At 55.2% G+C, this 17,852-nt stretch overlaps 1 protein-coding gene across 8 annotated transcripts; it reads right to left on the bottom strand.

Annotated features, from left to right (window-relative positions):
* Nucleotides 1–1,728: 1,728 nt before the first annotated feature.
* MEIS3 (Meis homeobox 3) lies at nucleotides 1,729–14,412 on the bottom strand. 8 transcript variants are annotated; one of them, XM_059906071.1, is made up of 13 exons: nucleotides 13,855–14,412; nucleotides 11,905–12,086; nucleotides 11,523–11,682; nucleotides 11,376–11,426; nucleotides 10,197–10,238; nucleotides 9,867–10,016; nucleotides 6,892–7,003; nucleotides 6,556–6,728; nucleotides 5,533–5,609; nucleotides 5,235–5,293; nucleotides 5,045–5,131; nucleotides 4,623–4,692; nucleotides 1,729–2,193 (listed from the first exon to the last, which is right to left on the bottom strand). In XM_059906071.1, the coding sequence occupies exons 1-12, from the start codon at nucleotides 13,864–13,866 to the stop codon at nucleotides 4,643–4,645; spliced, it is 1,155 nt and encodes a 384-aa protein (XP_059762054.1). In that variant the 5' UTR covers nucleotides 13,867–14,412; the 3' UTR covers nucleotides 1,729–2,193; nucleotides 4,623–4,642. The 8 variants fall into 8 exon arrangements, with proteins under 8 accessions (XP_059762054.1, XP_059762053.1, XP_059762058.1 ...); XM_059906070.1 differs by having other exon boundaries at nucleotides 5,045–5,128; nucleotides 10,197–10,247; nucleotides 13,855–14,410; XM_059906075.1 differs by having other exon boundaries at nucleotides 9,867–9,965; nucleotides 13,855–14,410.
* Between the last annotated feature and the right edge of the window lie 3,440 nt (nucleotides 14,413–17,852).

Here is a 17,852-nt window from a genome sequence, read left to right as displayed (position 1 = left end):
GAACTCCAGGTTCAGCTGTTTCCTCACCCCAGGAAGTGGGGGAGGTATTTTTAGTTACAATTAACCTCCCGCCCAGTTTCCCTCCTCCCCCATGGCACAGCCGATTGATTTAATTAGAGAGGATTAAATGAGAGGTATTTTCAACCAGGTGGGGGAGGGGGAGAGGAGAGCTTCCCCTCCCCCACTTGCCAGTGTCCCTTTGCCAGCCAGGCCAGGTTGCAGGAATACAAAGCCCTCCCCTTGATGTAGACCTCAGGCCTTGGCCCAGCCCTGCCCCCTCCCCCATAACCCTCCCCCGCCCGCCTTTAAAAGTGGGGAGAAGAGGTGTTGGAAGTCCTTCTTGCTGTATATCCCTCATCCATCCCACTTCAGCCCCTGGGAGTTTGGGGAGAGACAAACCGTAATCATAGTCACCAAAACAATATGTAACTCAGAAAACAGTTGGTGATATAGGTCCTTTAGAAATCATAGACTCTTAGAATTCTATTTTTAAAAATGAGAGGTTGTGAGGCAAGTGGTTAGCTCAAAGCCTGCCTGGGTTCTAATGGGAACACCCGCTCTCCAGCTCTGTGACCCCGGGCGAACGATTTCACCTCTCTGGGCCTCAGTTTCCTGATCTGGGAAATGTGGCCAGTGATCATTCCTCCTCCTGGGGCTTAGTGGTAAGCGTTTACCAGATTGATAGGCATAAAGCTCCTGGAACAGAGCCTGGCACAGCACGAACTAGAGAAAGGGTAAATAAATGTGTAAAAGAGGCACCTGTACTCCCATCCCTACCCTGCTCTGCTTTTTATGACACTGTCAGCTTCTAACAGACTAAATGATGTGCTCATTTATTTGGTCCATCGTGGATCTTCCCCACTAGGATGTCAGCTCCCCCAGGGCAGGGTCTTGGGTTTGTTCACTCGAGTGCAGGGACGAGCAGAGGGTGCATGTCCAGGGCATACCCGTGGCTAGGAGGAATGAATGACGAGGTGAAGGCAGCTGAGTCTCAGAACTATGGAATTTCTTCCTCCGTTCTCCACCTGTTTCCCAGGCACCTGCTGGGTAGACGGTGCTTGCTGTCTGAGGCCCCAGGTCACCACGGTGACAGAGAGAGACAATCTCCTGCATTCTGGAAGTGCTGAGGTTCCAGCCAATAATGAATAGGCAAATAAATGATGGAAAGAATTCCAGGGAGGGGGTGATGGGGGACAGGGGATGAGGTGAGAGAGAGCGGTGGACAGAGCGGGGTGCTTTGGTGTGGCTGTTCCTGTGTCTTTGCAGAGGTGACCTCTGAGCCAGGAAGGTGTCCCAGGCAAAGGGAACAGCCAGGACAGACACCCCGAAGGGGGACTGAGCTGGTCCTTTTCCACAAACAAGGTCAGCCTGCTGGTGTACATTACCATGCGGCCCAGTCACTCCTGTTGCCCCCACTGCCTGCCGGCAGAGCCCCCTTGCTGACCTGTGGCTGGCCACAGACACACAAGAGAGCCCTTTTGAAGCCACGAGAACTGCCCAGCTCAGCCTACTACACCAACCCGTAGATTAATGTGCTAAAAATTAATTGGCCTTTTGAACCATGAAGCTTTGGTATGGTTTGTTACACAGCAATAGCTAACTGATACATACAGAGGGCCTGAGGAGAGAGCAGGATAAAGAGCATCAATTATTATTATAATTAGTAATTCATGAGCTTCAAACTGATGAGAATTTGAATCTTGGAAGAGACCCACGAACTCAGATTGGTGGCCTTTTGTTTTTAAGACTTTATGCTTAAAAAAAAAAGAAGACAACACAAGAGGGAGGTGGGGGAGGGGGAAAGAGGGTGGGCTGGGAGGATGAAGGGAACCTCTCTAAATGTCGGATCTGGGTGACCCTCCTTCCCTGATGGCCCCAGCCCACCCCCAATCCCTTCTCTGTCCTAGGGGTTGGGGGGGTACCCAGCCACCATCTTCTGAACACCCAGGCCCAGGATCTCCGCTCGGGTTCCAGGCAGAGGTGAGGGCAGAAGTGGGGCACAGGGCCTGGAGGCCTTGTCTTTGTCCTTGAGAGACCCTCGAGTGGGCGCTCAGGCCCCTCATGTCCCGGCAGGGCCCCAGGGAGGTAGGCATTGAGTTGGGGGGCCATAGGAGGTGGGGTGCTGAAGCCAGAGGGCCAGGCGTCGACCAGAAGCAGGTATGAGCCTGGCAGCCACAGTCCAGAGGTGGGGGTCTGTGGAGAGGAGAGGAGATGCCAAGTCAGGAGATGGGGAGGGGGTCTGGACCTACATCAGGCCTTCTGTGCTATCCCCACCAGCCCCACAGTGAGAGGGACATAGAGAGAGAGGCAGAGACAGAGGCAGAGAATCAGAACAGAAATGGAGGGAAAGAGACAGACAGAGATGAAAAAAGGACAAGGAGACAGTCAAGACAAAGAAAGAGATAAAGATAAGGAGGACTTCCCTGGTGGCGCAGTGGTTAAGAATCCGCCTGCCAATGCAGGAGACATGGGTTCGAGCCCTAGTCTGGGAAGATCCCACATACCGAGGAGCAACTAAGCCCGTGAGCCACAACTACTAAGCCCGCGCGCGTGCCACAACGACTGAAGCCCGTGCACCTAGAGCCTGTGCTCTGCAATGAGAAGCCACCACAATGAGAAGCCCGCGCACCGCAACGAAGAGTAGCCCCCGCTCTCTGCAACTAGAGAAAGTCCGCGTGCAGCAACAAAGACCCAACGCAGCCAAAAATAAATAAATTATTAAAAAAAAAAAGATAAGGCGAGAGAGACAGAGCAGGACAGAGAAGAGACATCGAGATAGAGATGGAGATGTGGAAAGAGAAAGAATGAGCGAGACAGATATAAAGGGAGAGACAAAGAGGAAAAGGCAGGGGTTGGGGAGAGACAGAAAAGAGTGGAGAGAGAAGTGGAGGGAGAAAAGGCAGCTTGCTTGGGGAGCAGGATAAGAAGCTCCCTCCCTCACTCCTGGTCCCAGAGGTCCCCTGACTCTGGACCAGGGCTCACCTGTCTGCAATTGGTCAGGGCAGAGCTGAGACCCCCCATGGACCTGCTGGGCACTGAACAAACCTCTCCTCCCAGGCTCAGGCCTCCAGTGCTCTCCAAGCCTAAGCCCTCACAGGTCTCCACTCTCATCTCCCAGCCTTTCTGTGGGCCCTGAGTTCATTACTCACCCGCCTCAGCCCAGCCCAGTCCCTTTGTATGTACATGTGTGTGTAGTGAGGGACTGTCTCATAGCCTTTGCATATACTGTTCCTTCCTCTCCTGTCTCACTCCTCTTATTCTCCTGGTCTCAGCTCCAAAGTGCCCTCCTCCAGGAAGTCCTCCCTGAACCCCCCCAGCCGGGGCCCAATGCCCCCTCTGGGTTCTTCCAGTTCCTGGCTTCCCTCCTCCCAGCCCTGCCCACTGTAGGTCATTACTGTCTGGGGACAGATCTGTCTCCCCCACTGGACTGTGAGCCTCATGGGCACAGGGCTGGGCTGTCATGGTCACTGCTGTGTCCCCATCACCACCCAGCACAGGGCTGGGCACACAGTTGCTCAGGGAATGTGTATGGAATGAATGAATGAATAGATGCCAAACCAAGGAGTTTGGACCTCATCCAATGGGCACTAGGGAGCCACAGAAGGGTTTTAATCCAAGGAGAGTCAAGATCTGATCTGTGCTTTAGAAACTCCAGGCAGCCTCTCAACCCTGGGCGTTTGTACATGCTGTTCCCTCTGCTTTTCTAAGCTGAGTGAACCTGCACAAGTGAATTCTTCTCTCTGAGCCTCAGTTTTCTTATCTGTAAAATGAAAATAATAATAGCTTCTCTCTTTTGGGGTTATTGTAAAGACTGAGAAGATACTCTAGACTTAAGACCTGGGAGAGTAAAAGAATGCACCCTGCTACCTTGCCCCCAACCTTCTGCCCAGTGGTCTCCTATTCATCCTTCAATGCCCTACCCAGAAGCCACTTCTTCTACAAAGTCTTCCCTGATATCTCAGAGATAGCTGATGATAGCTGTGTTTTATTGTTTGAACTGTTGGACTAGATTGCCATTGGTTTCTGATGTCCACTTCCTCATGAGCCCAGAATCTTCTCAAGAGCTGGACCCTACCTGAGGCATGTCAATATATGTTTGGAAATGTATGTAATATGTGGATGGGTGGGTAGGTAGGTGGGTGAATGCATGCGTAAGTTGACAAGTGGGTGGACATGTGGGTGGGTGGATCAATGTGGAGGTGGGTGAATGAGTGGGTAGATGTATCTTCTGATGGATGAAGGGTGGGGGATACATACATGGATGGATCCATGGGTAGGCAGGTAGGTAGGTAGGTGGATGAATGCATGAATAAGTGGGTGGATGTGTGGGTGGGTGGATCAGTTTGGAGGTGGACGGATGAGTGGCTAGGTGGGTGGATGGATGAATGAATGAGTGGGTGAATGTATGTTTGGATGGATGGTGGGTTGGTGGATGACTGATGGATGGATAAATGTATGTATGGGTGAATTGATGGATGGATGGATGAATTGGAGAACCCTCAGTTCAGGGACGCAGGCTGACCCTGCTCTGTGTGGGCTCACTGTTGGGAGTCTGGAGGTCTTACGAAGGGTTGAGAATAGCACAATCTCCAACCCAGTGCCCCTAGACCTAGGACACTCACATTTCTCCTGACTCCAGCCTCTATAAATAATGCCACTCTCCTTCTAAGTTCAAACTCATCCCCATTGATCCTGGAAGACAAAAGAGGAGTGTTAGTGGTCTTCACCAGACACCCCCATATGCCCCACTCCCCCTTCCTTCCCCAGGGGACTCCTCTATCAGGACAAACTGAGTCATCCTTTAAGAGGGTGTTGGTCCTTTAAGGAAAAGTGGAGCTTTCCAATGGGTGGTTGAAGCCTGGAAGAAGCAAACTCTGGGAGGAAAGGTGGGGACCAGGAAATCTGCATTTGCATCTTCGACTCCCCTCTTAAGCAAATGAAGCAAGATATTTTTCAAGAACTTAATCCCAGAAGGTGGGGCACATTGTTTGGAGGAGGGGCCTGGAGTGCTGGGGGTGTGGCTTAGTTAGGGGGCGGGGCTTACCTGGGGGCCTGACAGTCACTTGCGGCTGAGTCTCCGTGTAGCCCGCCATGGGCTGGCCCTCTGGGCTGAAGGCTGCACCCTGCCCTGCTAGGGGAGTTGACGGGTGCAGGCTGAGCCCCAGGATGCCTGGTTCAGGCTTTGATATTCCCCCAGGAACACTAGGCCCTCTCTTCCCACCTTCTCCCCGTACCTGTGCGGTTGGATTGATCGATCATTGGTTGCACGATGCGTCTGCGGGCGTTAATGAACCTGGGAGGGGGTCATGGAAACGGAGGAGGGTGCAAAGAGGGAGTAGAAGAGAGGCAGAAATGGATACACAGGGACAGAGAGAGAGCAGGCAAGAGAGGACGGGTACAGGGGCGGCAAAGCAGAGGCAGGAAGAAGAGAGGCTCCGAGGGGCTTTGGGGCCTCCTTCAGCACCGCGGACAGCGCCCGGCCTCCCACCCCGGGCTGGCGCACGGACGGCCCCGGCCTCCCGCGTCTCTCACCAGTTGTTGACTTGCAGGATGGTGAGCCCCGTGTCCTGCGACAGCTGCTTCTTCTGCTCTTCTGAGGGGTACGGGTGCTGTGGCCACCAGCAAGAGTCACCCTGCTTGCCTGGCTGCCCTCTGATCCCCAAGGCCTGGCCTGCCCAGCTCCCAGGGAGTTGGTGAGCCCAGGCTGAGGCAAGGCCGGGAGAGACGGTGGCGTGTCTGAGCTTCTCCGTGCTCCCCGGGGCCCAATGGAGGGAGGCAGAGCCAAGCTTCGGGCAATTACACCGGTGGGTGTCCCCCCACCTCTTCCAGCAATTAGAGGCTAATTGGCCAGTTCTCATCAGGGGGGTGGAGCTGGGGGAGGGGGGTACTGGGGGAACTCCACCGCCCTGGAGAAAGGAGGCAAAGCCCAGCACCAGCCCTATCTGAGTCCGTCAGGTCCTTGTGCATGTCTCTCCCCATCCCAATCTCTTATCTTTCTCTGTGTCTATCTGTCTGTCTGTCTCTCCCCCAATGTGACTCAGTCTCCCCCTGTGTCTCTCTTGCTCTGACTCAATGCTCTCCATAACTCCCCATCTCTATCTTTGTTTCGGCCTCTCCCTGTCTGTCCTCCTGTCTCCTTGAGGCAGAGTGGTTTGGTGATTAAGGCCAAACTGCCTGCATTTGAACCCACTTCTGGCTGTGAGACCTCTGGGCCTCAGTCTCCTCATCTGCGAAATGGAGCTAATAACATCCCTGTTGTCACGGGGTATGTTTGGCTGGATGGTGGATGACTGATGGGTGGGTGACTGGATGGGAGGGTCGGGGGTGGGGGAGAGGACTGAATGAGTCAAGAGCCCTTAGTGGCACCTGGCACACAGGTAGTGCTCATGGATGTTTGCTCTTGTCAATTCCCATCTGCTTGAGATTCTCCCTCAATATTTCCCTGCTGCCTCAGTCTCCCGCCTCTGGGTCTCTCTCCGGGCCTCAGTTTCTGTGTAGCCATCCTTCTCCATCTCTCTCTCTGCCCACCCCGCACCAGGGCCCCAGGGCTCTCACCGAGAGGTGCTGGAACAACCAGGCTCTCATGATGTTGGTGGCCACCTTGGGGAAGATGCCTCTCTTCTTGTTCTGCCGCGGCTCCTGGTCCAGCTCCTCGTCCTCTCCCCCAGAACTGGGAGAGGCCACGTTTGTGTCTAGCCCATCTCCTGAGCAGGGAGAGGCACGCTGTGCTGTGGACGGGAAAGGTGGGGGGACCAGAGGGACCCAGAACCCTCCCCCAAGGCACCACTCCACACCCCAGTCATCCTTGCCCCTCTGGAAGTCCTACCTGCTGTCTAACTTCAATCCTCAGACTGACTCCCACCTTTCCCCTCCACCTCTCAAGCTTCTCACCTTGGTCACTGGAGTTGTCACCACTCTGGGAGGCCAGGCCCCCGCTGGATGGACCCAGGGTCACCAAATGTACAGACCCGCTGTCTTCATGGTCTCTAATCCATGTAGTATTCTGGAAAATAGGAGTTGGAAGTCAGTGCCAAGGCTTGGGGTATAATATACTACGGTGGCTAAGACCACAGGTTCTGGAGCTAGGAGTCCTGAGTGTGAAGACTGTGTCTGCCTCCTTCCTGGCTGTGTGTGACCTTGGGCAAGTCACTTCACCTCTCTGTGCCTCAGTTTCCTCAACTGGAAAAATGGAGGACAATAGCCATCCCCACTGTCCTCACAGAGTGTGGTAAGGATTCAGTGAGTTAACTTACGTAAAGGCACACAGCAATCACTCAGGAAAGATGAGCTTGTGCGGATCTCTGGCACCTTATCAGAAATCCCTGGAAGCCAGCGCTCTTTCAAAATCCAAAACTTTTCACATCTTTAGGCAGTAAATCAGTGCACACGCCATGTATTTCCTAACACCTCCACAGGGTCTGGGGCATAACCTCATCATCAAACTCATTAACATTTCTGCAGCAGAATGGATGAATATTTAACTAAGTGGAATAAATAAAGGCTATAAATAGCCTCTCATTAGTTCAGGTCAGATTTTGCTGCCCAATGAGTTTGCACTAAACTTATGAGGAAAAAAACACCAACTTTTAGTTTTCAGAGATTTGGGGGGTCTCCAAATTGCAGATCAGGGAGTCGGGGGTTGTATTTTCTTTATCCAAACTCCTACACACGTTGAGGAACTTGACAATGTGTTGAATTCACCCCCTGCCCCAGCTCTGTGTCCCAGGAGGCCCACCCACCTGTATAGATACATCATTTCTTTGTCATTTGGTTTAAGGTTCTTCAGTTGTTGGGAGGCAGATTGGGTGGAAGTGGGGATGGCAACAGCCGCCTGCTGTTGCTGAGCCCTGGGGTACACCCCTGCCCCTGTTGAATGTCCTAGACCCTGCCCTCTGCTTTGTAATTAGTCCCCCACCCCTGCAAATGACCCAGTGTGGATGCATCATTTGTGTCCTGCCAGGGCTCAGCCTGGGACCCGGCACCTTAGAGAAGTTTTCTCCGGGCTCAGAATATCTGTGTGGAATTTAGAGTTTGAGGGCATTGGGGATGGGTTGTGTGCAAATGACAGAATCATTAGGTCTGAAGGCTTTTGAGCATCGTTGGAATTGTCACCCTGCCCTTCTGGCATTGGATCCGATCGGATGAGCGTCCATGTCAGTGTACCTGAAGCTGCCCTGAGACTGTCATGCAGCACGTAAGTGTGAATGTGCCTACGTCCGTGCCTGACAAGGCAAGGTTGTCCCTGGAGAGGAGGTGTCACATGGGCAGAGCTAAGACACGCAGCCGTATTTGAGCACGGTTGTGTCACTCTCTCAACCGGCCAGGTGGCTGTATCTGACAAATGCAAGGCTACATTTAGTTTTCTAAGCTTGTGGCTGTAGTTCTAGGGGTTGGTGTCCTATTTGGGAGACAGTGTGTGGTTATCCTGAGTCCTGCATGAGTGGGACTGGCGTGATTCTCTGGCGGGGGGTGATGGCCATAGGCGTGTGTTGGCAGCTGTGTGAAGATATAGAATATGGCTCTGCCTCCAAGGGGGTTGTAACTGATCAGCACACGCACATGGTGTGCCACTGAGCAGGTGCATAATATGGGTCGTGGGGCAGAGGGTCCTTGAGGCTCACCTGTGACTGCTGTGTGCGCATGCTCAAGTCTGCGTAGTTGTGGTATGGCCACGTGTCTGTATTTGGGTGTGGGTGTCATGCTGTATAATTGCTGTGTTGATAGTGTGACCGCCTTGTGGGTATGGGCCTCACTGGGATCCACACAGCTGTTGTGTGATTGTTGCCTGGGTGCCTAGGTCTATGAAACTATAGTCTGATTGTATCTGAGACTGAATGAATCTGGGCCCACGTGGCCATTGAGTGGAAAGGTGTGTGCCCACACCTACAGTAGTCCAATTGTTAAGAGGTTAGGGTAGGACTTCCCTGGTGGCGCAGTGGTTAAGAATCTGCCTGCCAATGCAGGGGACACGGGTTCGAGCCCTGGTCTGGGAAGATCCCACCTACCATGGAGCAACAAAGCCCGTGTGCCACAACTACTGAGCCTGAGTTCTAGAGCCCGTGAGCCACAACTACTGAGCCCGTGTGCCACAACTACTGAAGTCCACGCACCTAGAGCCTGTGCTCCGCAACAAGAGAAGCCACTGCAATGAGAAGCCCATGCACTGCAAGGAAGAGTAGCCCCCACTCGCCACAACTAGAGAAAGCCTGCATGCAGCAACGAAGACCCAATGTAGCCAAAAATAAAGAAATAAATTTATAAAAAAGAAAAAGAGGTTAGGGTAGCATGTGTGTGTGTGTGTGTGTGTATGTGTGTGCAGGCACTGTGGTTGCTCTGGGTCTAAGTGTGGGTGTAGCTGAGTTTATGTTGCAGGATCTGGGGCCATTTGGCTCCATTTCCAGCTGGGTGGCTGTTATGTTGTTGAGGTGTGTGTACTGCACACACACACCACACACACACACACACACACACACACACACACACGCTAGAATGGCAGTGTCTCAATCAGGCTGTGTGATCTATGACGCTATTATGCCGCTGGGCTGTGAGTGCTTAAGTATGTGGCGTATGATGTCACCTGACTGTGAGTGTAATGGGTTTTGTGGCTCTTTGTGAACCTATGTGGGTGTAGCCAAGTCTATGTGTGGTATCTGCAGCTGTTGGGGTGTATATGTGTGCTGTCATCCAGCTGTATTGCAGTCTGTGTAGCTGTTGCATAGTTGGTGCATGTCCTGTGGTCAGGCCATGTCTGACAGTGGCTGTCTGAGGTTGTGTGGTGTGTTGTGTGCGCCCTGATGCTGGAACCCAGCTCTCTGGGCATGCCTTTGGTTTCAGGGCAATGCCTGTTGCCCCATCCTGGGGCCCACCTGATCTGGGAGGCTCGGGCAGGAGGCCGGGTAGTCGTCGAGATCCTCCCTGCAGCCGCCGTCCCGATCCTCGATGACCAGGTCGATGGGCATCTTTCCCTTGAGGCAGGTGATGTAGCGGTGACAGAAGTTGTCGCACAGGTCGTGGACCTGAGGGGGCACCGGGGTACTGGGGGGGCCACCCGGGGGCCAGGGCTGGGGTGTATAGGGATGGGGGTGGCCTTCTGCTGCAACTCTGGTGGGGAGAGAGCCTGAAGGAGGGGTGGAGGGGGCAAGAAGGGAAGGGATGGGGGGCAAGTGAGGGCATGAGGGGAAGTGACAAGCACTCACCTTCTCCAGCTCCAGCAGGTGGAAGCGGAGCACTTGAATGGCCTGTATCATCTGAAAACAGAGACACAGGAGGGGAGGGAGAGAGGGAGCGAGGGAGCGAGACAGAGAAGAAGGAAGAGGAGGAGGTGTAAAAAGAGAAGAAGGAGGAGGAGGAGGAGGAGAAGAAGAGGAAGAAGAAGAAGAAGAAGGAGAAGGAGAAGAAGAAGGAGAAGGAGAAGTAGAAGAAGAAGAAGAAGAAGAAAGAAGAAGAAGGAGAAGAAGAGGGGGAGGAGGAGGAAGAAGAAGAGAGAGAAACAAAAAGTGCATTGGATGACAAAGAGAAAAAGAGTGCAAAGAGAGACAAAGACAAAATGACAGGGGCAGAGAGAAATAGAGAACAGAGATGGAGACCCAGAATTAAGGAACAAGGGAGTGTGAGATTGAGATCAGAGACAAAGAAAGAGAAGCAAGAGGTGCAAGAGACAGAAGAGGACCCATCACAAGAGGAGTGAGCTAAGGTATGCTCTAATAATAACACCACATCCTTTGTCGGCTTGCCCTTGGATCCATTTCCCACCCTTCACCTGAAAACTACATTTCCCAGAGTCCTTTGCCAAAAGGGTTCAGCCAATAGGAAGCTCCGGTGGGAGCTGGACCGCAAAAGGAAGGGACAAGCCGTGGTATTTCTCCCTCTCTCTCCCCCTCCTCCTTCTCTTCCCTTTCCCTCTCTTCTCTCTCCTCTCCTCTCTCCTTTACAGCTAATTGCTTTTATTCATTGTGGTGTGAGCCCTGTTCTGACTGATAGAACAGCGAACATTTAATGAGTCCCCATTCAGTGCCAGGCATTGTGCTACATGCTTGACTCTCTTTAACTCATTATACACTCACAACAGCCCTACAAGATAGAAATTATTACTAGCTACACTTCACAGATGAGGAAAACGGGGCCCAGGGAGATGGAACTACTTGCCCTGGTTCTTAGAACTAGTAAGTGTAGAGCTGGGATTCGAACTCAGGCCATCGGGTCCCTGTTCTCAAACTCTAGGCTACACTGCATTGCAAATGGGCAACAATTATCACTATTTGAGGACGTGGGCCAGGCAGTCTCCTCTTTGCTCCCACAACCAATCCCAGGGCTATGTAGGGTGGAACAGGAGACCCCCTTGGAGGAGGAGGAGTTGGGGAGGGCCCAGGTCTCACCAGATTGTCCAGCTCCGGGTTGGAGGAGAAGAGAGGCCTCTCGGAGCGGACCTGAGAGAAAGAGAGAGGCCAGGGAGGGCACATCCTGTCTCCTGCCCACCCCACTTCACTGGTTCTGCTGGCGCACAGTGGATGGTGGGTGCCCACCTGCTTGGCAAAGGCTGCAATGTCCTCGTTGAAGGAATCGGAGGAGCAAACGTCACTGCCTGGGAGTGTGCCCAGCCCAGTCCCAGCCCCATCACGGGGAGAACACGTGGCCAGTTCACATTTCTCAAAGACCAGGGCCAGCAGCGGGAAGAGTGGGTGTCTGGGGGAAGCAGGAGAGGTGAGAGTTCATGAGGGGAGGGCAGGGGGGCTGGGAAGTATGGCGCAACCGGGAGGTGGAGAGGAGACCCAGAGGGAAGAGGTGGAGAGACAGAAACAGAGTGAGACAGAGTCAGAGAAGAGAAACATATCCAGAGAGACAAAGAAACAGGGCGGGGGGCGCATCCCGAGACCCCATGGAGCCCTCAGCCTTGTCCCCACTCACCCGTAGATCTCATCCTTCTCCCTCCTCAGGCCATCACTATCCAAGCCCAGGGGCGGGGGCTGGGGAGGCCGGTGGGGGCCGTAGGGCCCGGGGGCTCTCGGTGCCGAGGGCACTGCCTCCGAGAAGCCAGCCAGGGCTGCAGTGCTGTCCACGATGCCGGGGTAGTGGGGCAGCTCATCGTACTGGGTGGGGGGAGGTGAGAGGGGAAGAGCCCCAGGGAGGTGTCAGCACCAACAAGAAACCTCCCTACCCTCGCACCCAGGAAATGCCCCCTCCTTGCCCCAGTCACCTGCCCTACTGTCCCCAAGTGTCCCAGCCTTGCTCCCTTGGGCCCCCGATGTCCCATGGAGCTGTCTGGGTGGGACTGAAGGCCCTGTCCTCAAGCCTTCCCTTGGACCCGTGGACTGTGAAAAATGTCCCGTCAGAGATTCCCAGCGTGTGGACAGGAGGGTCCAGGGGAGAGAGACTGACCCAGGTCTTGGATCTGAGGGTCAGGGTTGGGGGGTCAGGGATTGGCTGGCCGGTAACTGCCAGCTTCTCACAGAGAGTTGGGGGGAGAGAGATTCAGAGAGAGGGAGAGAGATGTGAGAGAAGAGAGAGACTGGGAGGGAGATGCAAGAGAAAGAGGGAAGGAGAGATTAGAGGGAGAGAGAGAGAGGGAGGGAGAGAAATGGTGGGAGAGACAAAAAAGGTGGAGAAAGAGACAAGAGATAAAGAGAGATGTAGAGTCAGAGGGAAGAGCAGAAAGGGAGAGAGACACACACAGAGAGAAGATACAGGAGAAACAGGCAAAGGGAGACAGGGGGCAGAGAGAGATGGACAGAGACGGAGACAGAGAGACAGAGAAGGGGAGAGAGAGGAGCCGGGAGAGAAATTGATTCTCGCTCGTGGGCACTGCCCATCAAAGCAGTGCATTGTTTGTACACAAATGTACACATACAGTCTCCCCCTCTCAATTTCATTTCACAGATGAATATGCACGTCTGAGTGCATCTTAACTTGTCACACTCCACTCCCCATGTGAACCCACCACACACGCACACACATACACACACACACAGCCAAAAGCCAGGCGCAGGAATGAATGAGTGAGTGAATGAATCAATGCATGAGACATTTAGCACAGTGCCTGGCGCACATTCAATAAACACTTGTTGAACCAAAGTATAACCCGGCTCAACCACACAAACGCACTTGTGCCAATAGCCCCAAAGAGAAATCACGCGTGAGATTTCTGTGTCCTGTCATCACAGAAGCACACGCACCGGGGAAGCTAGGGGACCTTTAAGTCACCCACGTCCAATCCTTTCCTCGGAGATGAAGAAACTGAGGTTCAAAGAGGCAAAGGGACTGGGGAGGGGGGAGCACCAGTGTTCCTGCCACGCGGGTGTGTGCGCGGAGGGCTCTGAGTGTGTGTGTGTGTGTCTTTCCTTTTCTCCTAACTTCTCCTGAGCACTGAAGTTGAATCCATCTGCCCCCCACTGTTCATCGCACATCTTAGGATGTCCTCGAATCCTGTGGTATTCCTGCCCCCCTCCACCCCCAAAGGTGCCTACTCACCTCTTTGCCTGTCTCTCCATCCCCAGGACAGCGAAAGAGAATCCCTTGGCCCTGCCTGGTGAGACCCACCTCTCCCAGCACTGTCCCCACACCTAACCCTCTGGAGGACTTGGAACAAAAGTAGACCAGGGAGAAGGATGGGGGAGGGATGAAAAAGAAGAGGGGGGGGTAGGATAAAGGGCCTGAGGTGGAGGGGAGACCAGGGGCAGAGAGGGGAGACTGAGGGGCAGGCAGAGGGGAGACCCGGGGTTAGGAAGAGGGGAGGCAGAGAAAGAGATGGTGGAGAGAGCGGGATGGGCTGATGGGGGCCAGAGCTCCCCAGGGAGGAGATGGAAGGATGGGGGATGCGACCACCGGCCGGGGCACAGGATCGCCCGCCCTCAGACCTACCCTCCGGGCCATGGGCTGATGCCGGCGGCAGCTCCCGGGTCCCTCCAGGGCCTGGCCGGCGGGGAGGGCGCAGCCAGGGGCAGCGGCCCCAGATGGCCCGCGGTGCCGACGCCAGGGGGTGGGGCAGGAGGCTGGGTGCCCGGCCCCCCCACCCCCACCGCCGTCAGCGGCAGGCGCCGGGCCGAGCGGAGGCTCCGAGCATGGACCCCCAGCCTCCTGCCCCCGCGGGGGTCACAGCTAGGGGCTCCTGCCAGCGAGGGCAGGGGCGAGAAGGCGGGGGAGGGCCGCCCGAGGCCCCCTCCCCGGGGCCCCCAGTCCCTCCCCCGGGTCCTGGGAGGATGGAACCAGCCCGAGATCCACAGACCGAGAGGCGGGGGAGAGGGGGGCGCGAGGGGGCCCGGCCCGGGGGGCGGGCGGCGGGCGGCGGCTCCCCGCGCGGTGCGGGGTCCCGGCGGTGGCGGGCCGGAGGGATGCTGGCGGCTCCGTCTCTCCCTCTCTCCCCTTCTCCCCCTCTCCCGGTCTCTCCCTCTCTCTGTGGTCACATCCGGAAGTTCCACAGCGGAGATGCTTAACCCACTGTCCGCCGGCGGCTCGGCCGCTGGCGGGGCGGGGCGGGGCAGGGCGGGAGCGTCCGGAGCCCCCTCCCCTCCCCTCGCCCTCCCCCCTCCCGGGGGCTGCGGCCGCTCTCGGGGGCGGGTTTTTGTATCGGAGTCTCGCAGCGTCTGGTCTGCCTCGGTCCCCACCCCGCCTGCCTTCCTCTCTCCACGTCGCGCGCTCTCCTCCCACCGCGCTCGGGTCTTCTCTGCCTCTCCCTCTCCCGGCCGCCCCAGGTCCCTGTCTCTCTCTCTCCCCCCTTTCCTCCTCCTTTCCACCCGTCTCCGTCTCTCTCTCTCTCCATCTCCCTGCTTCCCTCTTTTCTCTAGGTCTTCAAGTCTCTCTCTCTCCATTTCTTTCTCTCTTTTTTTCTCTGTCTCTGTGTCTGTGTCTCTCTCCCGTCTCTGCTCCCCACATCTCTGCCTCTCCTGGCCGCCCAGGCTCCCACTCAGGCCCTCTGATCAGTCCCTCTTCCCCTCCCCCTTTCCCTGTTCTCTCTCTCTGACTGGGAGACAGCTCAGAGGAGAACCAGAGGCTGGAAGTAACCAAACCCTATGTTGTACTTTCTCTTCTTGCTCCAGCCCCCCCTAACTTCCCACCCCGGGAGACAAGGACACTTGTGCGCTTGCCTGAAGCCATCTGTGTGTGTGTGTGTGTGTGTGTGTGTGTGTGTCCCCAGCTGTGTCTGGTTGTTGGATCATGCCTGGTGTGGGTGTGTTGTTTCTGTTTCTGAATATAGTGGGTGTGTAAGTGGTGTGTGAGTGTGCGCGCACATGCGTGCACACGCCTGGAACTATCACTGCCCCTCTGCCAATTTTTCACTGATCTGATTCCTGGAGGAGCCTGGGACCCAGGCAGCCTTTGAAACTGGTGTTCTAATGAAAGAAAGATTTCTGCAACAGAAGTTTATTGAGCGCCTACTGTGTGTTGGGTGATGTTCTGGAGATGTAGCAGGGAACAAAAGACAACCGTTCCTGGTCTCCTGGTGCTCACATGCTACTGGGGATGGTGTGGGGGAGAGAGATTAGTCCGGTAAATAAATGTGTAAGTATAAAATCATGCCTGGAGGTGATAAGTGCTCTGAGACAAAGCAGAATAAGGACAGGGGGGTGACAAAAGCTGGACAGGGCAAGTTCTCAGAGGAGGTGACATCTGAGCAGAGACCTGAAGAAGGGGAAGGAGGGAGCCATACGGATGTCTGGGGAAGATCATTCCAGGCAGAGGAATGGCAGGTGCAAAGGTTCTGGGGCAGGAATGTTTTGGAGGCCAGAGAGGGCAGGAGAGGGCATGGGGTTGGGGGGAGGGAGGTTGAGACCCCTGGGATTCATTCTCTCACTGGCTTTTCTACACTAGTGACTTTATCTTCTGGTGGCCTCAGATTCCCGAGGGGATGTATAAGTGGGTATCAAGAGGCCTGTGAACTCCCTCAGGTTGCCTGGCAAATTATGGTCTTGGTGCTTATGTGTTTTTTTAGGGAGATGGCCCATAGTTTTCATCCTATGATCAAAAAGGATACTTGACCCCCCAAAAGTTACAAACCATCACCCCAGAGTAAGAATTCCAGAGAGAAATGAAACAGAGATCCAGAGAGAAAGGGACAGAAATTGGAGGAGGGGACAAAGACCCAGAGAAAGGAGGGCAGAGATGGGAGGGGGAGACAGAGTCCCAGAGAGAGAGAAGGGGGCTGAGAGGGCAGGCTGCAAGCCGTACGCCCACCCCTGCTGGGCTCTCTAAGGATATTTTTATGACCCTCATAAACAGCTCCACCTCTGCCACACCCTGCTGCTCTTACCTCCTCCCAGCCTGTGGAAATTAAACCAAACCACCCGGGCCAGGGAAGGGGGTGAGAGAGCTGGAGCTACAGCATGAAGGATTGAGGTTAGGACAGCAGCAGCACTTCCCAGAGGGAGAAGGCAAGTTGGAGGGCTCTGGCTGAGGGCGAGGATGATGGCCCTGGTCCCCCTCAGGCCCGGGGAAGGCCGTTCCTCGTCCACCCAGGATTCAGCCTCACCTCCAGCCCACCCCCCCATCTCTGTCTCTCCCTGGATCTCTTTCTCGCCGGCCCTCACTCTCTCTGTCTCACCCAGGATCTCCATCCCTGTCTTTCTCTGTGTCCCTGACTCTTGTCCTCTGACCGCCCCCCTCGGCACACCACCAACCTTCCTTCCTGGCTATCCCTGGGTCTCCTCCAGGAATCTGGGGTCCAGACCCACCTCAGACCAATTCTTCCTTCTCTAAGCCTCAATCTCCCCATCAGCTGGATGAGCCTTGGGCTTGAGGAGTGAGGAGTGATGGCGAAATGGTTAAACTGGTAGGTGCCAGGACTCTGGGCACCTTGTCTGAGTCCGGGGTCCTCAAGCCAATGGGTTCTCCCCCTGAAACTTTCCCACGCACTGTCCCTCGGGTGACGCTGGCCCTTTAAGGCAGGCGGAGGGTCAGGGGAGAGCTTTTAATCACTGCCACACACACCCCGCCCCCCAGATAGGGGTTTTGGAGCAGAAAATTTATTTAAATCACTTTTTAATTAAAGACGCAAAGCTTTTCTGGGTGCACCCCCTCCCCTCCCCCTACTGCTCTCAGCCGAGGCTTAGGGTGCGGGAGCCAGGGGTCTGGGCCCCCAGCCTCGCTTTGGGTCTTGGGGGGTGTGTTGAGGTCCCCTCGCCCAAGCTGATTCTGAAAACAAGGAGGGTGGCCTGATCTGATGGGGGGCAAGGAGGGTGGCCTGATCTGATTGGGGGGCGGTAAGTGGATGGAGGGAAGGAGCCAGCTGTGTCTTAACTGGGTGGCGGTCTTGGTGAAGCCAATGGGGGCAGGGCGGCTGGGGAAAGGCAGAAACAGAGTGGCGCAAAGAGGGAAAGAAGGAAAGGGGGCAGACTGAGGCCCAGAGTGAGCCGGACAGAGGAGGGGGTTGGGGGGAGAGGGAGGAGGGAGAGGGAGGAGGGAGAGGGAGGAGGGAGAGGGAGGAGGGAGAGGGAGGGAGAGACGGAGACAGAGAAGACAGGAGACAGAGAAGACAGGAGACAGAGACCAGAGTTATTCCTTGCATCGCTCAGCCCCCAAACAGGGAGGAGGGGCTTGGACTCTTGGGCATAAATCTTTTTAATTAAAGAGAAGAGCAAGGGGAAAGTAGGAGTGTCTGGGAGAGAACCTGCTGGGGAAGGCAAGAGCCTGGAGGGAGGAGGAAGCAGGAGGCTGGTTTTCTCACTCCTGCTGCCCCCATTCTGTCTGTCTGACACACACACAGACACACCCTGGCCCATCTCTCTCAGAACTCAGGCCTCCTCTGCAGAGCTGTCTCCCTTAATTGGTCCTTGGTTAGACATTTGTACCCATCGTCTCAGGCAGGGGAGGGTGCAGACGGGTCCAGGTCCAGTCCCTTGGTTGGCAGGTGCCCCGTACTTGCT

Source organism: Balaenoptera ricei, chromosome 19 (assembly GCF_028023285.1).
Source record: "Balaenoptera ricei isolate mBalRic1 chromosome 19, mBalRic1.hap2, whole genome shotgun sequence".
In the NCBI taxonomy this organism is placed as follows: domain Eukaryota; kingdom Metazoa; phylum Chordata; class Mammalia; order Artiodactyla; family Balaenopteridae; genus Balaenoptera; species Balaenoptera ricei.
This window is presented reverse-complemented; position numbering and strand designations above follow the sequence as displayed.

Coding starts and splice junctions, on each gene's coding strand:
- MEIS3 (XM_059906069.1), bottom strand. Junction 10,017..10,196: donor ACCTGCTGGAGCTGGAGAAG/GTGAGTGCTTGT, acceptor GTGCCCCCTCAG/GTCCACGACCTGTGCGACAA. Junction 7,004..9,866: donor GCCCGAGCCTCCCAGATCAG/GTGGGCCCCAGG, acceptor CCTATTTTCCAG/AATACTACATGGATTAGAGA.